The sequence below is a fragment of the Equus przewalskii genome, chromosome X (genome assembly GCF_037783145.1).
Source record: "Equus przewalskii isolate Varuska chromosome X, EquPr2, whole genome shotgun sequence".
Classification (NCBI taxonomy): domain Eukaryota; kingdom Metazoa; phylum Chordata; class Mammalia; order Perissodactyla; family Equidae; genus Equus; species Equus przewalskii.
Genome location: NC_091863.1, coordinates 17,257,625 through 17,278,073, shown reverse-complemented (window position 1 = coordinate 17,278,073; position 20,449 = coordinate 17,257,625). Strand labels below are relative to the sequence as shown.

General features: G+C 38.4%; 1 protein-coding gene across 3 annotated transcripts in view; it reads right to left on the bottom strand.

Moving 5' to 3' along the window:
• The window catches only part of PHEX (phosphate regulating endopeptidase X-linked), a 195,154-nt gene that overhangs the window by 47,285 nt on the left and 127,420 nt on the right, over nt 1-20,449 (bottom strand). For all 3 annotated transcript variants that reach the window (XM_070603463.1, XM_070603465.1, XM_070603464.1), the window contains 2 exons: nt 16,710-16,787; nt 6,116-6,219 (listed from right to left, as the gene is read on the bottom strand). In XM_070603463.1, coding sequence (XP_070459564.1) covers nt 6,116-6,219; nt 16,710-16,787 — 182 coding nt within the window. The remainder of the gene's footprint in view (nt 1-6,115; nt 6,220-16,709; nt 16,788-20,449) is intronic.

Below are 20,449 nucleotides of genomic sequence, written 5' to 3'. Positions count from 1 at the left end.
TTTAGCACAGAAGAAACTTCCAAAACATTAGGGTAAGAGCCATGCAAGGAAAATGTTTCTAAATGCTGATGGACAAAGGTGGACAAAACAAAGAAATCAAACAACCAGATGGGGCCCCATCTGATGGGGCCTCTGAAGCTTCGGCAAGAATACCTAAAACATCTTATTTCAGACACACGGTCTCACCTTTCCTGACCTCCCAGAGCTCTTGCTGACTCTAGGCCACGTTAGGAGCCTTGATTAGACCCAGAACTGAGATTAACTGTCTGCACCAGTAGATCCTACCATTGCGGATGCTATGATTTCTTCTTATTGGTCAGTGCCCACCCAAATCAGCTGTTAAATATTCTGTATAGCACCCTGATTATATCCAAGTTTATTATATACTTAGTTTCATTATTCTCTAATGTAAGACTACCTGTGCTGGTTTTAATATGTGTTTGCAATTTTTTTCCCACTCCTCCCATTAAGAGGTGGAATCTAAATTCCTCTCCTCTTGCTCATGGGCTAGCCTTCATGACTCGCTGCTAAAGTATAAAATGCCATGGAAATGATACGGCATGACTTCCAATGCTAGGCAGTTAAAGCTGATACTACCTCCCCCTGGTGTGCACACGTGTACCCTCCCTCCCTTTCTCTTTCTCAGGAAACTTGCTCTTGGATGTTTCTTGCTTAATCAGCCCAGTACACATGGAGAGGTCATAGCAGGCAATCCAGCCAACAGCCAGCACCAACCACTAGAGGTCAGAGAGGAAGCCTCGCACATGACTCCAGCCCCAACCACTAATCTGACTGCAGCTACATGACAGACCATGAGCGAGAACCACCCAGCTTACCCTAGTGACCACCAGAGCCACGAGAGACGAGAATGAAAAATGATGGTTGTTTTAATCCTCCAAATTTGAGGGTGGCTTGTTATACAGTAGATAACTGAAACACTGAAAAGTTGGCTGACCACATACTGAGTCCTACCCAATAGGTTGAATTTTCCCATAAAAATGTTTCATTTTGGGGGCTGGCCCGGTGGCCAAGTGGTTGAGTTCACACGCTCCGCTGCAGGTGGCCCAGTGTTTCGTTGGTTCGAATCCTGGGAGCGGACATGGCACTGCTCGTCAAACCAAGCTGAGGCGGCGTCCCACATGCCACAACTAGAAGGACCCACAACGAAGAATATACAACTATGTACCGGGGGGCTTTGGGGAGAAAAAGGAAAAAAATAAAATCTTTAAAAAAACATGTTTCATTTTGCCCAACGCAATGGTTTTAAAAAGTACTGAATTGGAATTCTTTAAATGAGGTGTTCAATCACCAGTTCTGCACAGTCCTCACCACTCCCCACGATTTACACTTGTATGATTAACAAACGGTCACCATTTGTTAACTGATTGGGCCCTGAAGGCATATGAGCCTGCACAACTCACCTCCCCAAAATATTTTAAGTTCCTTATTGTCCAAGTGGTATATGCCAAGCAGAAGATAACTAAATCTATTTAAATGAATTTACTGCTATGTATACATCTACCTGAATAAACAAAGAATGTCAGTCAAGTGCTTTAAATTCTTCTTACTATGTCCTTAGGGTGTTCCTGCAGTCTGTGTCTGTGGAAGGATTTAGTGGAAAAGGTAGGAAGAGATCTCATATAAATTTTAAATCCAAAAAAGTATGGAGATGAAATTATACTGGACAATGGGATACATAAAAGGAGTGTAATACTGAAATACAATAATCTAAAGGAAAAGACATTGGTACTCTGATTTCTGTGGACCATGTAAAATAGAGATACATCAGGCTAAAGTTTTACATTTTACCTATCAACTCATAAAGATAATTTAGGGAATATGGAATGGAAAAACCATAGAGTATTAACTGCTTTATTTCTAATATCTGTAGATTAAAGCCTTCTCATTCTGTACTATAGATAATGCTTTTGCAAACAAAAATTCTGGGCAGAACCATAATTTGTATGGACACTTGATGTATTTTCACATATTTTTTCAAAAGCTAGAGAAAGAAAATCCAGACATGTTTGGTTACAGTAGAATGAGAGTGACTTAATAGGGAAGCTGGCTTAAAATCATTTCTGTCAAAGAAAGGGGATCCTGAGGGAAAGAAATTACTTTTGATTCAAGCAGAGCAGTGAAGTAAATCCTCTATTTTTAAGCAAGCTGATGAAATGACAATTCTGAGAACCAACCCCTAAATATGTACCTTCAGGGATGACCACCCAATTAATTTCATTCTTGCTGACATTCCCCATCGTGTTAGAAACTTCTTAATGCACATTAGTGCAGCTAAAATGGATTCCATGAGAATGAAAGATACAGGGTATTTATCTCCTATACTCACAAAGAAGCAAAATGTTATTTCAGGGCTTCGTGGAAATATAATCATGATGTGCTGTTCAAAGGAAACTAGCGTCATGGAGCTACTCCAGAATCATCCCCACTCGATTAACTTATGAATTTTCAAACCTAAAAGATGTCGATTAAAGCCAATGGGCATTATGAGGCTAAAACTGTCTATAATGTCTGAAAAGGACAAGCCCGAAATTTCTTTTAAAAAATGGACTATCATATCACTTACTGTGCAATGAGGACCTTAAATTTCTTAACATTGCTTTCCCTGAAATAGACATACAGTCTGAGGACACAAGAATTTCTAGCATTGCACTGATTTTCATTTCTGGAGATCATTTCCAGAAACATTAACCAATTTAATGCCCTTGTGAGAGAGGTATTTGTTTTCATTGACAGAGAAGCAAACTACACAAATCACAGTTTGCCTAAGCCCACAAAGTCAGCCAGCATTTTTCTAAGGCATGAATAAAATATTAGAAATAGTCCAGGTCATTAGAATCTGACAGCCCATCAGTATTTTAAGATAAGATTAAAGATGACACATTTAGAAGGTTTTCAATTAGCAACTCAGGACTTGCTGCACACCCAAATGAATAACAGTATTTTGAAACTGAAGAATTAACTTGGCAGCATCTTCAATATGGCGGAGTCCCTGAGAAGACCCTGAAAATTCACAAAAATACTGGTGAGATCCTTGAACTTTCCACAAGCTGCAAAAAGAAGAGTTTGAACTGATCTGAAGTAGATCTGAAAGGGCAGGATGACTTCGATAGATCTGTGACTACCATACTATATGCAGATGCTCACTGGGTTATTGGAAACCATTTGCTGAAGTCATTGAATTTGAGAAGCTAGTTTTAGAATCCTAAGTCTAAAATTTCTATTGAATAATTTGGGTTGAGAATGAAAGAGGAGAGATGGACTGAGAGATACTGTGATGAGAGGAGAGATTCAAAGACAGTGGAGCAGATGGCTTTAAACCAGTTGTCTGTCATTTCCAAAGATGTTCTAAAGCCTTCTGCTTTCTTCCTTTGTGCTTTTGATTGGAATCAGGAATGGGTAGAGGAGTGGTTCAGCTTTAGACCTACTTCTTACAGTCAAATACTTTTAACTAACTTTGTGGGTGTGTGTTGTAGAAAGGTTTGAAGGGCAGAGAGCAGGGATGGCTAAATGGGACCCATGACTAAGAGGGACAGGTGGCAATCACGAACCAAGGGAGGGTATGGGGACTAGAGTTCCTAGAGGCCAGAACAGAGCAGGGAGTTGCAAGGGAGAGTAACAAAAGACCCAGAGAGCATAAAAAGAGCCAGCCAAAGATCTGGACACCAGAATATCAGCCAAGGTTAAAAAGTGGGCTATGGAAAAAAAAAAGTGGGCCTTGGAAGCCAGGTTTCCAGCCACAATGACATGAAAAGGTCAACAAATCCTTTCCATAAAAATCAAGCAAAAAACTGGACAAAACTGCCAACGAACAACCATTTTATAGAGCTCTAGGAACTGATCAAATACCAACAACAAATTGAAAAACATTTAACTTTGAAAAACTTCTAGAGCTTGGGAGTAAGTAGAACAGGTGTGTGTGGCCTTCTTGCCTGGGACTGCTCCCATCCCTCTCAGCTCTGTCAGTGAGAACTTAGTTTTATCAGGATAAGGTTGGCCGCAAAATCAGGAGCTTTGCTGCCAAAGGGGGTGGACTCAGTTGGGGGTGGAGGTGAAAACCTGCAGCTCTGTCAGCTAAAAGTGGTGAACTTGGTTGAAAACAAATGAGGAAAACCCACAGCTATGCTAGCCTGAAGCTATAGTTCCCACTGGGGAGAGTGATGGACCAGCCAGAAGTTTAGAAGGGAGATCCTGGAACTGAAAGAGTCATAGATGGGCGAGATAAGCTCTCCATATATCCCAGGCTAACTGGGAAATTAGGCACATGTGCAGGGGAGACCTCAGAGAGCCCAGTAGAAAGTAAACCCCAAGGCCGACTGGGAACTGGTTGCACCCCCAACTCCCCACAGATCAATTGGCAGAGGGCAGAAGCCCTATAGGCTTGAGGTGTTTAAGCACAAACTCTGCCCTGATCCCCAGCTGAGTACTAAGCTATGTAGACACAGGGATATCCACTAGGAAGGGAGGCTAAAAACTAAAAATAAGAATTAAAAAGAATGCTCAGAGACATCCATGATCACATACTATAGGGGAGACAGATTCTGTAGTGTAAATCTAGGAAAGTTACTTCTAAAAAAGCCTCAAAAAAATAAACCAGAATCCACAGTTGCTACAAAATATTATCTAAAATGTCATTTTCAACAACAAAAAATTATGCTATGCACAGAAAAAGTATAATAAAAAAAGCAATCAATAAAAACTGACTCTGGGTGAGCCCAGATGTTGGACTTAGCAAAGACTTAAAAGCAGCCATTATAAAGTATAGTCACTTGTCACTTAAGGATGAGGATATATACCAAGAAATGTGTCATTAGGCGATTTTGTTGTTGTGTGAACATCATAGATTGTACTTACACAAACCTACATGGTATAGTCTACTACACACCTAGGCTATACAGTACTAATCTTATGGGACCACTGTGTACATGTGGTCCATTGTTAACCAAAACATCATTATGTGGTGCACGACTGTAGACTAGAAAATTAAAATGAACTATAGTCAAAAAATTAATGAAAAATATGATGACAATGACTCACCAAAGAATCACAACAGAGAAACAGAAACTATAAAATACAACCAGATGGAAATTCTAGAGTTGAAAAGTACAATAATCAAAATGAAAAATTTGTTAGACAGGTCAACAGCAAATTTGAGAATGCAGAAAAAACAATCAGTGAATTTGAAGTTAGATCAATAGAAATTATCCAATCTGGGGAACAGAGAGAAAAAACATTGGAGAAGTGGGCTATAGCAGAACAGAGTCAAAAGCACCAGCAGGCAGAACAAAACGTAATCTAAACCTGAGCAGAAGTTGTTCTCAATTGTAAGCCTCTTATTCATTTGTAAAATGGGGCTAATAAATAGTACCTAGATCTTACAGAATTGATGAGAGGATAAAATGAATTAAAACATGTAATGCACTTCCTGGCACACTGTAAACACATAATAATTGTTAGCTGCTATCATTATCATCATCATATACATTTTCCTAGGGAAAGAAATCATGGCTGGCCCTGGCCCAAAAGTTCCTAGGGAAAAATTCCTACCTGTAGGGAAAGTTCCTACAGGCAGCTAGGAAGAAGGGGGATAAATCATAACTGCTATTGGAGGCAAATAATAGAGCTATCAGTTCTCAACAAATATTTCCTAGTTGCTTCATAATTATACAATTACTTCTACATTTGTAATCATACTTTATTTTTAAAATGTTTTTTCTTTTTTAAGATCTTCAAAAGTTTCTACCTGAGTGTGAAATTCTAGAGAAATTTGTTTTACATATATATATATATATATATATATATATATATATATATATTCCTAACTAGACCTAAAAATGAATTCAATGTCTTCATCCTAATAAGCCTTCTTTCGATATGTTTTGATGCTAGGAGTGGGGGAGGCCATAATTAGATTGAAGAACTGACTCATATAAAATCAGAAATAAGAGTTGCCAAAACATAACACAGATTTTGCCAAACCAAGATAACTGGCAAGCCAGCTACTCTGACTTGAGGGAAATTACAAAGTTTGATCTAAAGAGACTCCACTTTCCACCAACATATTTATGTATTTCATGTTTTTTTTTTTTTTACTCACTCTGTTTTTGGAACAGCTTTTCTCAGCCAGAAGAAATCAGATTGTGCTAAATACTTGCGGGTTTGCAGGACGTTGCCAAAGTAGTCAGATTCTGAAAACTTGATCTGAATAAAACAAACCACAATCATCATTGTTCTAAGTGCAGACAAGAGATGGCTCTGAAAAAAGACTTCAGTGCACAAATGAGAGACCAAGGGAGAGGCTGCACTCCTTATAGAATCTCTCAGCCATCACCGGTTAACCCAGTAGTCACAAAGCCATGAAATTTAATCTCAGTGATTTTCTTTAACAATAAAAAGCTCAAAAATCAATATGCTCATTTCTGGATCACAGTAGAAAACAAGAGAAGCTGCAGTAATTTACAATGCATTTCATTTGCTTTATAATTGAAAAATCTACTTTAACCTTTATAGAACCTATTACCCTAGGTTTGAAATTTCTTGGCCCACATGAGTCCGTGATCTTTTCTAAAATGTGTACTTTACTTATTTGTAACATAGGTTCTTCTAATAACATTCAGTTTAGTCAGGGGAAACCTCACTTAGCTTATAGATGATGATTTAGTCAAATGTTAAAATCCAACTTACTATAACCAGCATTTGCTCATGAAGGAAAAAAATGAAAGCAATTCAGAGACTTATTTTCCAACCTGAGCACAATAGTTACTAGAATAATTATTAATAGAATTTATCTATTAATACTCAAAAAATGCTCTGATCACTGAAAATTAATGGAATTATAGAGGCAAATCATGGATTACAGTTTGCATGGAGAAAACAGGAAGTTGATGGCTCAGAACAATGTTGTCTATTAAAATAGGGAAACAGACATAATTGATTCTTGAGTTCCTTTTCTTTTTTTGGAAGGAGAACGGCCAACAGTTTCAATTCTATAGGCACTCTATTTAGAAAACTAGCAGTACTTAACCTGAAGTTGTAAATAATATCTGTGTAATGGTAAAAGCAATGGTTTTTAATGATCTCTAAAGCTTTGGTTTTAACATATTGCTGTAGCAAATAAGACAAGAAAAATACATATTTGAATAAACAAATAAGCAAGAGTAATCAAATTCTTATTAGCTGTAATATTTTTATAAATTTAAACCATGATACTCATTTAAAAGAAAAAATAAAATACAGCAAATGAATGTATATGAAACCCACAGGCATTATATTACAGATATGAATATATATACACAACTTGATGGTTATAGACTTGACAGAGGCCTATTTGTCAGCCAATGTCTGACTCAGGTTTATCTCTTCCAAAACATATAGTGGGTACTCATTATGTCTGTACAGTAACTTTCGCTAATGATTAATCTTAATCTTTCCAGGGGGCCAACCCAAAATATAAAGAAAGGAACAAAATAACTAAAGTCAGGAATGAAAGTACCAATTCCTAGCATCCTTGGTGTTCTTACTTGGCCAACAAGTTATAAAAGATATGACTTTAAGTTGTCCCTCCCTCAATCCTCTTAGGGATGTGGCTGAAAAATAAATGGTGATATAGTCACATAAGAGAAAACAATACAGCAGTTTAAACAAATGATCTGTATGTTTGAACACGAAATAATCTCAAGAGCAATGCTGAATGAATAAGGCAAGTTGTATGTATGAGAGAATTTAAAGTTTTAAAACATGTAAAACTACTATATGTTGTTTATGGAGACATACCTATGTAGCAAAAGCATAAAGAAATGCATCAAAATGATAAATACTGAATTCAAGATAGTGTTTATATCTAGGGAAGGAGGTAGCAAGGAGGAAGGACAAGGGTTAGGAAGGATTAGGTTTACACAAGGGACTCCAGAAAGAATTTCCAACGTATCTGTTTTATTCACTTAAAATGTGTATGTGGAACAGGAACAAGACAAGGATGCCCAGTATCACCACTCTTATCCAACATAGTACTGGAGGTTTTGGCCAGAGCAATTAGGCAAGAGAAAGAAATAAAGGGAATCCAAATAGGGAGCGAAGAAGTGAAACTCTCGCTGTTTGCTGATGACATGATCTTATATATAGAAAACCCTAAAGAATCTGTTGGAAAACTATTAGAAATAATTAACAACTACAGTAAAGTTGCAAGGTACAAAATAAACTTACAAAAATTCAGTTGCATTTCCATACTCTAATAACGAACTTACAGAAAGAGAACTCAAGAATACAATTCCGTTTACAATCACAACAAAAGGAATAAAATACCTAGGAATAAATTTAAGTAAGGAGGTGAAGGACTTATACAATGAAAACTATAAGACATTATTGAAAGAAATAAAGAGATGGAAAGAGATTCCATGCACACGGATTGGAAGAATAAACATAGTTAAAATGTCCATACTACCCAAAGCAATCTACAGATTCAATGCAATACCTATCAGAATCTCAGTGACATTCTTCACAGAACTAGAACAAAGAATCCTAAAATTCATATGGGGCAACCAAAGACCCCAAATAGCTAAAGCAATCCTGAGAAAAAAGAACAAAGCTAGATGCATCACAATCTCTGACTTCAAAATGTACTACAAAGCCATAGTAATCAAAACAGCGTGGTACTGGTACAAAAACAGGCACACAGATCAATGGAACAGAACTGAAAGCCCAGAAATAAAACCGCACATCTATGGACAGCTAATCTTTGACAAAGGTGCCAAGAAAATACAGTGGAAAAAAGACAGTCTCTTCAATAAATGGTGTTGGAAAATCGGGACAAACACTTGCAAAAGAATAAAAGTAGACCATTATCTCATGCCATACACAAAAATAGATTCAAAATGGATCAAAAACTTAAAGATAAGTCCTGAAACCATAAGACTTCTGGAAGATAATATAGATAATACACTCTTTGATGTCGAACTTAAAAGGATCTTTACAAATACTACATCCTCTCAGACAAGGGAAACAAAATAAAAAATAAACAAGTGGGACTTCATCTGACTAAAGAGCTTCTTCAAGGCAAAAGAAACTAGGATCAAAACCAAAAGACAACCAACCAATTGGGAGAAAATATTTGCAAATCATATATCAGACAAGGGGTTAATCTCCATAATATATAAGGAACTCACACAACTGAACAAAAAAACAACCTGATCAAAAAATGGGCAGAGGAAATGAACAGACATTTTTCCAAAGAAGATATACAGATGGCCAATAAACACATGAAAAGATGTTCAATGTCACCATCATCAGGGAAATTCAAATCAAAACTACACTAAGATACCACCTTATGCCTGTTAAAAGGGCTATAATCACTAAGACTAAAAATAACAAATGTTGGAGAGAGTGTGGAGAAAAGGGAACCCTCATACACTGCTGGTAGGAATGCAAACTGATGCAGCCACTATGGAAAACAGTATGGAGACTCCTCAAAAAACTAAAAATAGAAATACCATAAGACCCGGCTATCCCACTACTGGGTATCTACCCAAACAACTTGAAATCAACAATCCAAAGTAACATATGCATCCCTATGTTCATTGCAGCACTATTCACAATAGCCAAGACATGGAAACAATCCAAGTGTCCATCGACTGATGATTGGATAAAGAAGATGTGGTATATATATATACAATGGAATACTACTCAGCCATTAAAAAAAGACAAAGTCATCCCATTTGCAACAACATGGATGGACCTGGCGGGTATTATGCTAAGCAAAATAAGCCAGACTGAGAAAGACAAACACCGTATGATTTCACTCATATGTGGAATATAAACAAACACATGGACAAAGAAAACAGTTCAGTGATTGCCAGGGGAAGGGGGGTGGCAAGTGAGCATAGGGGGTGAAGGGGAGCACTTACGTGGTGACAGTCAAGAAATAATGTACAACTGAAATTTCACAATGATGTAAACTATTATGAACTCAATAAAAAAAAGAAAGCAAAAAGTGTGTGTGTGCGTGCATAAAGCTAATATGGTAATATGTTTAATATTTGTTAAAGCTAGAGATGTTCAAAATGTGATTTTATATACTTTTCCAATGTTTGAGACACTTCATAACAAAATGAAATCTTACAATTGATTGCATTTTAAGACAGACATTTATACTCAGCCTCAGAAGAACCAGAACAAGCTCCTTGTTCTAGGAAGCAAGTTTAACTAGCCATCCTAATGCATTCCTGAATCATATAGTTAAAAGATGTGTCCACTGTTCAATCTTTAGCCTTTTTCAGCTTTTGTTCTGAAGACAGCTCTGCCAGTACTTTCAGAATATGATTGTAACTGACAGAAAATTCAGATATGTTCTTGAGTTCAAATTACTTTCTGGGAAATTCTTCCAAAGGAATTTCCTTCAAAAGTATTAGGGGTTTTTTTTTGGGGGGGGGGGGTGTAATGTCAGTTGTTACTTTCAGAAGAGTTTGCTAATCATGATACTTTCCTGTTCCATTTGAAAAAAAAAAAAAAAGCTTGACATTCACATTGTTCTATAGACAGTAAATGGAAAACCATGCAAAAATTTCCTAATGAAGAGTCCCAACTCCAAAAATACTTTAAATAAGTTCCTACCACAGCCATGAAAATCATCATGGGGAGCAAAACTCAGAGGCACGTAATTACAATTTGCCAACAACTTACCTATGCTTAGAAGGACAATTTTTAAATTGTTTTAATTATTAAACTGAGACTATTTGCTATTTCTTAGCCAGGTTTAATTGATCTACTATTCCATTTATTTAATGGAAATCACAGGTAATAGGAAACAAATTTTACTTTTTCCTGTGAGACAGGTTAAGTGTTTAGGGGTAGGGAGGAGCCAGCCACTGTCATTCCCATATGATAGATGGGAAACAGAGCTAGAGAGATCATGGAACTTGGCAAAGCCATACAGTCCAAATCACTAGGCTCCTACTACTTCAATGTTATCTTCATTGGCCCTAATAAGAAAACTGGTGACTCAAAAGAAAGAGTACAGAGAAGGAGGAGGAGAAGGTAAGAATTATGGGTGGAAGGAGAAGCAGTGATTAAGTAAATCATGGTACAGTTTACTTAATGTCATACAGCGGTTAAAATAATGGTAATGAAGGCTATGGAAGACAAGGATAAAACAATATGTTAACCATAAAGGTCAGTATACAAAATTATATACAAGCATCAATTACAGCTATACAAAAATAGAAAGACAAAATAACACACTTAAACTGAAGTATGTATTATTATGCTCGAGTACCAATATTATGGGTGCTTTCTCGTTCCTTTACTCTATTTCTCAATTTTTCCATCATGTGCTACGACTTTGATAATTTCAAATATTTCAATAGGCCCTTGAGTGAGAAAAAGCTATGAAACCCAGCAACCATTGGGAAAGTTCCACTTGTTGTAGAGAGAGCAACAAGAATGAATGCCCATGAATATTTTAAAACCACTTGTAATCTTCAAAAAAAAAGTTTAAACTCTGCAAGGGACAATAATTGGATCAAAAGCCTCTTGTCCTTTCAATTAGTGGTGAAAATCTAGGTCAAGTTGGTAATGACTTTCAATCAATTCCATCTCCTGACTTTTCAATTGAGTGACCTTTGGGGAAATAATTGAGCCTCTCCTGTCATTTCCTAGGAATAGCTGTCCAGATCATAAAATTTAGGGGAATTAGAATTTCTCTTCTTGGAAATCCTATCTCGGATGCCAAGCACCAAATGCCACAGACTAAATGGAAGGATAAAGCTATTACCCTCCTCCCCGAAGGTGAGGGACACGTAATAAGGGCAGAACAAGGAAATGTGATCAACTTCTCTGTAGGATCAGTAAGCATATGTTGACAAGACACTTCATAAGCCAATAGGAAGTACAGATTCTAGAACACTTTTTGTTCAAGTTAAATCTAATTTAAGATATTCAGAGATATATCCAAATACCTATAAGAAAGATTTTGTTAGGCACCCAAAGAATTTTCTAAATACTTAACGGAATCCAGATTTTATATTTATGCTTTCCCTTATTTAAATAACTAATATGCAAGATTGCTGTGTTTAGATGGCTTTGCCCACAAGTACTATGTGTGTACACATACATACATACCTACATACAGGGGTGATGATTTAAATGTTTAACAACCTGCATGTATGGTACACTGTGGAAGATGCAGTTCCCACAAGCAGCCACATAAGGGTGACTCTGAGGGAATGCCAGCCAGCACATCAGCCAGGAACCAGACGCCCTGTCACTACTACTAGGAGCAAGGGGAGGTCTTGGTCTGCTCTGACCAGTGGAACACTCAAGATGGAGGCCAGTGCATAGGAGTTATGGAGGGCTAGCAGGCCACTCTTGGCTCACCAGAGCCATGGTGGCCAGAGATCACTTGGCAGAGCTGAGGGCAATGTTTTGTTTTTTTAATAAATAGTACAGAACTGTTCCAATATTTTAACAACCTGTTTTTCCGGAGCATCCCATCTAAATACCACCTCACTCTTGCATAGTGGCAGTAGGACTCTGTCATTTATACACACACAAAACACACACACATATATACACAAGTGTTCCACTGGCCAGAGCTGACCAAGACCTACCCCAGAGAATATTATATGGGTTCACATATCTATGTATCTCTATGTGCATATTTATATGTTTACATATGTATGTGTATATCACTCACAGAAACTGTTCTTCTGAAATTCTCCTAAGTAAATGGAGGCCAGCTGTGGTTCTGACTTTAGCCTCTACTGCAATTCTCCATTGGCTTACACAAGAATGAGTCAAGTGCCTAATGGTGTCAATTATTTACCTATTGTCTCTCAGTTTCATGCCTACCCTTTAACACTGTTCTATAAGGCTGGGTTTTAGAATCTGAAAACTATGTTTCCCAGGCTCTGCTTCCAGTTGGTTTCCTGCCAACAGGAGGCACTGGGGGAAATAAGCAGGTGGCAGGAGGAGAAAGGATGCTGTGTTTGTTCTCTTTCATTCTCTCTCTCTCCTCTTTCTTCTTCTGACAATGACTCTGGAAGAATCTTCAGTCCCTCCTCCACAGTCCCAGCTCTGGAGTGGTGGTTCCTCCTCTGCTCTCCTAAGTGATGATATCACCACCTCCTCCCCTAGACACAGGGGTGGTAGCTGCTTTCTGAAGTTATTATCTCTGGTTTACTCCTACCTTCCCAATTTTTGCCTTCCAACCTATTTCCTGTATTAAATCTGCTCTCTTTGAAATATCTAGTGTAGTTTTGGTTTTCCCAGCTAATAAAGCAAATCTTTGCAAAAGTGGCAGCAACTCACTCTTTTTTATTATTGAGGTAACATTGGTTTATAACATTATATAAATTCCAGGTGTACATCATTATATTTCAACTTCTGTATAGACATCATGTTCATCACAAGAAGTCTAGTTGACATCCATCATCATACACATGTGCCCCTTTCGCCCTCCCCCTCTCCCCTGCTAGTGACCACCAATCTGTTCTCTGTATCTATGTGTTTGCTTAGCTTCCTCAAAAAAATTAAAAATAGAACTGCCATATGATCCAGCTATTCCACTCCTGGGTATTTATTCAACTCACTCTTGAGTCTACCGCCATCAAGGATCAATGAAGGAACACTTTAGAAGGCTAATTTGAAAATGGACTGATGCCTACCTTTTTAAGCTAACTAGAATGCTTTCCTGCATGGTACTGGGATTTCACATAAAGGGCATTTCTTTTCTTCTTGCTCTTTTCAAAGGCTACAGAAATACTGTTGTTCAAAAATACTTTGTTGGATATCTCAGTTTACCTTGTCATCCTCAGAGGGAAAAAAAAAATTTGTGTCTAATTCTTCACATTTGCCCCTAAGTTCTTTTCCATTTGCTCTTATCTCCACATGAGCTCGACTTCAGTTTTCAACCTTTCTCCTTGACCTTCATCTGATCCATTACCTAATCTCTATCCTCTTTCCTTTTGCGTTTGTGCCTGATGAATCATATCTTCACTTGTGTCAAATAAAGTAAGCTGTTTTTCATTTGTAACAGCCTCTCATGCTCACAGTTTGTATTACCAGAAAGTTCTCGTAGGCCCTATAGGAGTCTTTATCCACATATTTCTCAAAACTGAAAACATAGTTTCATTGTGTACCAGCAATATTTTAGTTATTTTGCTGCTAACCTTGGTGACACTATTAATATCATATCAAGCATCTTTTACCTATTTTCAGGTTGAGTTTTATTCATTTTCTCTATCAGTTTCTGAACACAAATGTATTTTTATTTCATGTGTTTGGATGTTTTGCACCATCTGTTTTTTAAACTGTTAGAAATTCTTAAGTGTAATTGTGTCTACTTTGGCAATGAGTCAGATGAAAGCCATTTCTTCACAAAAATGCTTAAAGATCTTGGTGTCTAACAGCTTCAGTTCAGACCCTGGAGAAACGAGAAAACATACCCAACACTGCATCCTGTTTGGCATCTGATTTCTTTTCACAAAAGATACTGCATTCAGTGAATCCTCAAATTTTGGGCACTCGCTTTAGACAGCAGCAGACTGTTAACAAAACTTGATCAAATAAATATTGTGAGTCTTGAATGCTATCTTATGTGATTAACGCTTCAGACTGTTCCCTCTGTATCGTCTTTTAAATCAATTTAAGACACCTGGATACTGCATGAGTTCATTCATAATGACTTTTCCAAACCAAAATAATCTACTATCATAAGTGCAAATTGAAGATGTTGTAACTAACACTTACACTATGCTTACTGTGTGCCAGGGTCAGTTCTAAAAACTTGAAATATGTTAACTTATCTGATCCTCACAGCAGCCCTACAAGGGAGGGATTATTAGTATCTCCATTTTGATATGAGGAAACTGAGGCACAGAGAGGTTACATAACCCACCCTAAGTCACATGGCTAGTAGACGGCAGATTGGGGATTTAACTCCAGGCACTTTGATTCCAGGGTCCATTTTCATAACTACTACACCGAACTGCCACTCCAACCTTCTCATCTGTATCCTTGACATGGAATATTTGTCAATCACATGCAATTATCCAGGCTCTCCCTCTAAGGTACTGTCTGCCTTGGTGATGCTCTTCTTAGCAGCAACAGTTCTCATACTGATCCATAAAGTAATAGCTACCATTTATAGGGAACCTACTTATGCACCACATATTATGCTAGGTACTTTTACATTTATATAATCTCATTTAATCTCCTCAACAATACTAAGCCTTGGTTATTATTATCTCCATACCTGGATAACCAAAGGGAAGCTAAATGGAATTAAGTAAACTGCACAGGCTCAAACTAGTAAATGGAAGAGGCAGAATCACTCCAAAGCCTGTGCTCTTAACCACTTAAGAATATGACCTCCCCTCTTCTCTTCTCCTTTCCCAACCAGCTCTGGGAAAGCAGCTCCCCCCAATTCTTCAAACCCACTTCCCTGTTTGTCCAGTGCAGCTGTCTGACAAGGACCCTGCAGAACCCTTTCTCCGACTATAGGCAGAGGTTCTTGGGTCCAGATTTCAGTCCTGGCTCTGACACTCTGCGTGGCACTGAGGAAATCACTTAACTTCTTTGAGTCTCTATGTCCTTTTCTGCAAAATGGAGATAAACAGTATCTATTTCACAGGATCACTGTGGGGCTTAAAAGATAATATACATGAATGCGTCAAGTGTATTAGTATTTTTAATTATCATAATAATAGTGAGATTTTTCAGTAGCAAAACAATGTATAGTAAGATAGGCCGTCTGAGCTTTAGGATACAGCGAAGCATAATTATTTTCCTCCATAGCAACTGGATCAATACTTTGGAAGGCCTTATCTTGGAGTCTAATGGAGAAACTTTCTAATTAAAGCTTTCTCTCACTTTTGAATAATCTTGTAAAAATTTGATATTCATCTACAAAGCTAGGATTGCTTTCAGATATGCAACTTCTGAAGCCACAATTTCAAGAAAGAGCTACACCTCAGAACCATAGTTATTTAAAGAACTCCAAAAAACTACTTTTTCAAGAAAATCTAGTGAATGGTAAAAACAGGGGTTTTTGTGAGGAAGAAAAGTTCCTTATCAGAACTATTTGTAGGAAAGGAAATAACAGCAGTTGTGATTAGAAAGGCCTATAATGAATATATCTACTGGAAAATACATGTCCCAAAATATTGGAATAAAAAAGAAATATAACTGTTCCTCCATCAGTAACTTACTGCAAATATACAGTCCAACTCACAATAAATTATAGAGTCAAATGTATATGCACTTAATTTGCCAAAACACTCAAAGTTTAATGAAGTTAACTCCCAGCAGGCAGATTTATTACTACTCATTTAATATGAATGAAGCACATAAAGACTGTTTAACAACAAACATCATGCATTCATCATTAGAACATGCCCACTAATTATAAAAGACTCAATTTGCTTAATTCTTTCCTTTATGATCAAACTAGACCGAGTCCAAGTCCATTTGCTTTATGGAAACCAACTCAGCTATGCATTCTTTCTGACTCTTCCTGTAGTTTGAATCTTCTAACTCTTGTGATACGGCTGGCATACTGAGGCTCACGTCTAGCCAAGGAATGAATCACAAGTTGGTGCTTTCTGGCACCACCAGGTTTAATTGCTTGGACTTGGGTTAGTTGACAGGCACAAGGCCAGTAAAACTTGCCAGTAAAAAAATACAGTAAATTTAGCACTTACTGCCTTGAGGTCTTCATTAACATGAGTATCATTCATTATAAACTCAGGATAGCCAACTTTTGCCAAAACAGCTCTTGCCTATGAAAAGGAAAAAGAAAAATGATGTCAGAATTTCAGCACTTAAATCATTATTAATCACAGGATGTAGGAATGCAACCTTCATCTGAAAACTCCATTTAGTGACTATCTGCTATATGCCACCCACTGTGAAGGGCAAAAAAAATAAATAAGTTAGTCCCTGCCCTCAGTATACTAAAAATATAGTGAATGTAGCAAATAACCATATAGTACAAGATAAAGGTTTTAATAGAAACAGACCATATTGTTATCAAAGTTCCGAGCAGTGACTATTTCCTCACGGGGAAAATGCTTAATGGAGAAGGTGACCAAACTGAGTCTTAAAGAATGGTTGGGATTTCAAAATGCAGAGCTGAGAGGAAGGACATTTCAGGCAAGTAAACAGCAAGGGCAAAGACAGGAAGATGGAAACAAAGGGCGTTTTGGAGAGAGGGTGAGTAGCTTGCCGTAGCTGGACTAGAAAGCACAAGAGCAGAAAACAATGCAGGAAAACCAGCTTAGGCCAGATCACAGGGATTCCTAAATGCCATGCTAAAGAGTCTATTATTTTATTTTATAGATAAGAGAGAACTAAATATTTTTAGCAGGAGTAACATGAGATGAGTCACCCTTCACCAAGATTATCCGTGCAACATTGTAAGCGATGGCCAGGATGCCAGAAGAATTGGAGGTAGGGGGTCCAGACTAATTTAAGATGCATCATAACCATCCTTTTGATAGAAATACTAATTATTCCCTGCATTTTGCAGCATATAGGGAATGGATAAAGGAAAAAATCACCTTAGGTACGCAGAAGGAGCCTCCACAGCAGGGACTGGCAAACTATGGCCCTTGAGCCAAATCTAGCGTCTCCCCCCTCATTAGTTTTTATAAAGTTTTATTGGAACACAGTCGTGCTCACCATTTACATGTAATCTATGGCTGCTTTTGCGCTACAACGGTGGAGTTGAATAGTTGTTATAGAAACCCTGTGGTCCACAAAGCCTCAAATATGTACTACCTGGCCCTTTATAGAAAAAGTTTGCCAACCCTTGCTCTAGAGAAACTTTACAATTCCACGTGAAAATCTGTCTCTCCCCTCTCCCCAGATTCTGAGTTTCACAAAAACAAAAGAGTAGTTTATTCAAAGAGTAAGTGCATTGTTGGGGCCCTGCCCAGATCCCCTGGAACCCCTCTGATCACTTCTGTACAACCCTCCCCAGCATCAAGGTTCTTTCTATTTTCTAATACCCAACACCTGAGACTCTCTGAAGGCCTCCTAGGGCACTAGAGCACCTTGCCTGAACTCAAAACTTCCTGTGCGGGTTATCTGCCTTCGGCCCCCATCCCCACCCCACTCCCGACCTCCAGCAGCCCTCAGCCAGTGACTGACTGTAGCAGGATCAGGAAAGCACAGCTCTTTTGCCTCAATTCAGGACACACTGTGAGGTATGATTTGTACTCCAGAGTTCCCACAGGATCAGGCTGGCCCAGACTTCCCCGACACTGCACCAGTACCTATCTCTCACCCTTCCCTGTGCAGCATCCTCCATTCCCTTGCTGGTTTCTCTCGAGAGCACTTGCTGAATAAATCATAAATCGCTTGCTCACAAATCCTTATCTTCAGCTTTGCCTCTAGAAGACCCAAAGTAAGACACCAGGCAACCCCAAACACATTGGTTTTATTCCAGCAAAGCAAAACCCGTGACCTTTGCACACTGCTCTTGGTAACGAGTTTTTTCCTTTAGTCCCTTTCAATTTTCCCCACTCAAGAAATAGAGTAAGATAGTACATTTTCCTTATCTTCCTTGAGATAATTCAAATATTGAATATCAGCAGAAACCTGAAACCCCAGACTCAGAGAGGATTTTACAAGTGCCATAGGACACAGTCATAATGGGTTTTGCTGTTCCAGAGACTCAAATATAGCACAGATCAAATTCTGCCTTCAAAATCCCATGAATTACACTGAAAGCCTGATGTGACCCAGGTAGCAGATAACCAGAGGTTACAACTCTCCCCTCAACACCAAACAACAGGTCATATGTCTATAGGTCACCTTGTTCCAAGATTGTTCTATTAATCCCCTCATTGTATTTAATTCCTCACTGTGTTTTATCAGCTCACCACAAGTCATATGCATAACTATAGCAAATAAAGAGCTCCAGATAGTTTCCAAAAAATAAAGAAATATACAAGCTGAGTCATCCACAACTGTTTTCTGAACACTGAGTTTTCCTGGAGCATGCTGGTGAATTATGCATTGTTTTTCAAACCTCACGCTCTGGGACCCCCACTGCACTTGTGGAGCTTCACAGAATATATTATCTTCTGTACTATATATACAGGTCACTGAATCCTTTCTTATTATTTATTTAGCAACACCATGACTTGAAGAGAGCCAGAACAGATACACAAAGAATCCCTATTCACCTCCCAAGGACACATAGAATAAGGTAATAATACTAGTAGCAACATTGCCAACATCTGAATAAAGTGCTCTTCTTCCCAAAACATGCTGTGTGTGTATGCTTCTATTTAAACTCAAATGCTCCTTCTGCCAGACAGTCTGTTGTCAATTCCACATCATTCCACCCCACTCCATTCTACATTCTTCCCTGAGAAGCTTCAGAATTACATCTCCCAAAATCCCATAGGGCATGGCTCCAGGTTAGACTCTGATGATGAGGAGCACTCATAGGAGATTCAAAAGTTAGAAGAGAAGGAGACATCATTTATTCATTCGCCATTGGTAACTATGGGCAGGCACAGGGGCATCTGCAGACAGCAGATATAGGGCTTTACCAGCAGCTTCCAGGAATTCTCCTGAGAAGACCCCTTCCACATGTGGGCAGCAGAGATCACTGGCATACTCTGCCCTTCACTCCCCAGCTCTCCCAATGGTTGCATAAACTTCCAATTCCCCATATTAAACATCCTCCTGCTTGATACACTTAGAAGGGCATTTGTTTTCTTGAATGAACTCTAACTGATAAACCCTGTAAGGCAAATAGTGATCACATCACTTTTTAACTTTTCCAGAATGGGAGAAATGAAGCACCAACAGTCTGATGGCTTGAAGAAGGGCAAAGTACTAGTGAGGGAGGCCTTAAATCAGTTACCCCATGGGTTACCTGGACAAGAAGGAAAGGTAAGTCCTACTGCAAACACTGAGAGAACAGTGGTATAAACAGATAACATGTTGCATATTACGTCCTGCAAGAAATATTTCCTAGGTTGCTTGTGGCTGACCAAAAACTCCAGAGTTTTCTGTAACCAGTGCATGCATCCCCATCTCTTATCCACACAAACCTCTGGAAAGGGGCTGCACATGACAGCTGGACCTCCTCCTTCAATGAAGGAAGCTCAAGCCACTGGCTTGATACCTCTGTGACCTTGGGCAAAGTACTTAACTTTTCCGAAGCAAATACTGCCTATTGTCTACCTAATATCCATTCTCCTTTCCTTCCCTTACTATCAGACCCCAATTCTGCTCAGGGTGACAATGATCCCAAAAAAAAGAGCTGCATCACCCAGCTTCCTTTGCAGCTAGAGTCGGCTATGGGAAGAGATCCTGGCCAACTACATATGATAAAGTCCTTTTTTCATTTCTAGCAATTCATGTTAAAAGAGGGCAGACTCAGCTGGCATGTTCTTTCTGCCTTTAGTGCAGGGTTTCTTAA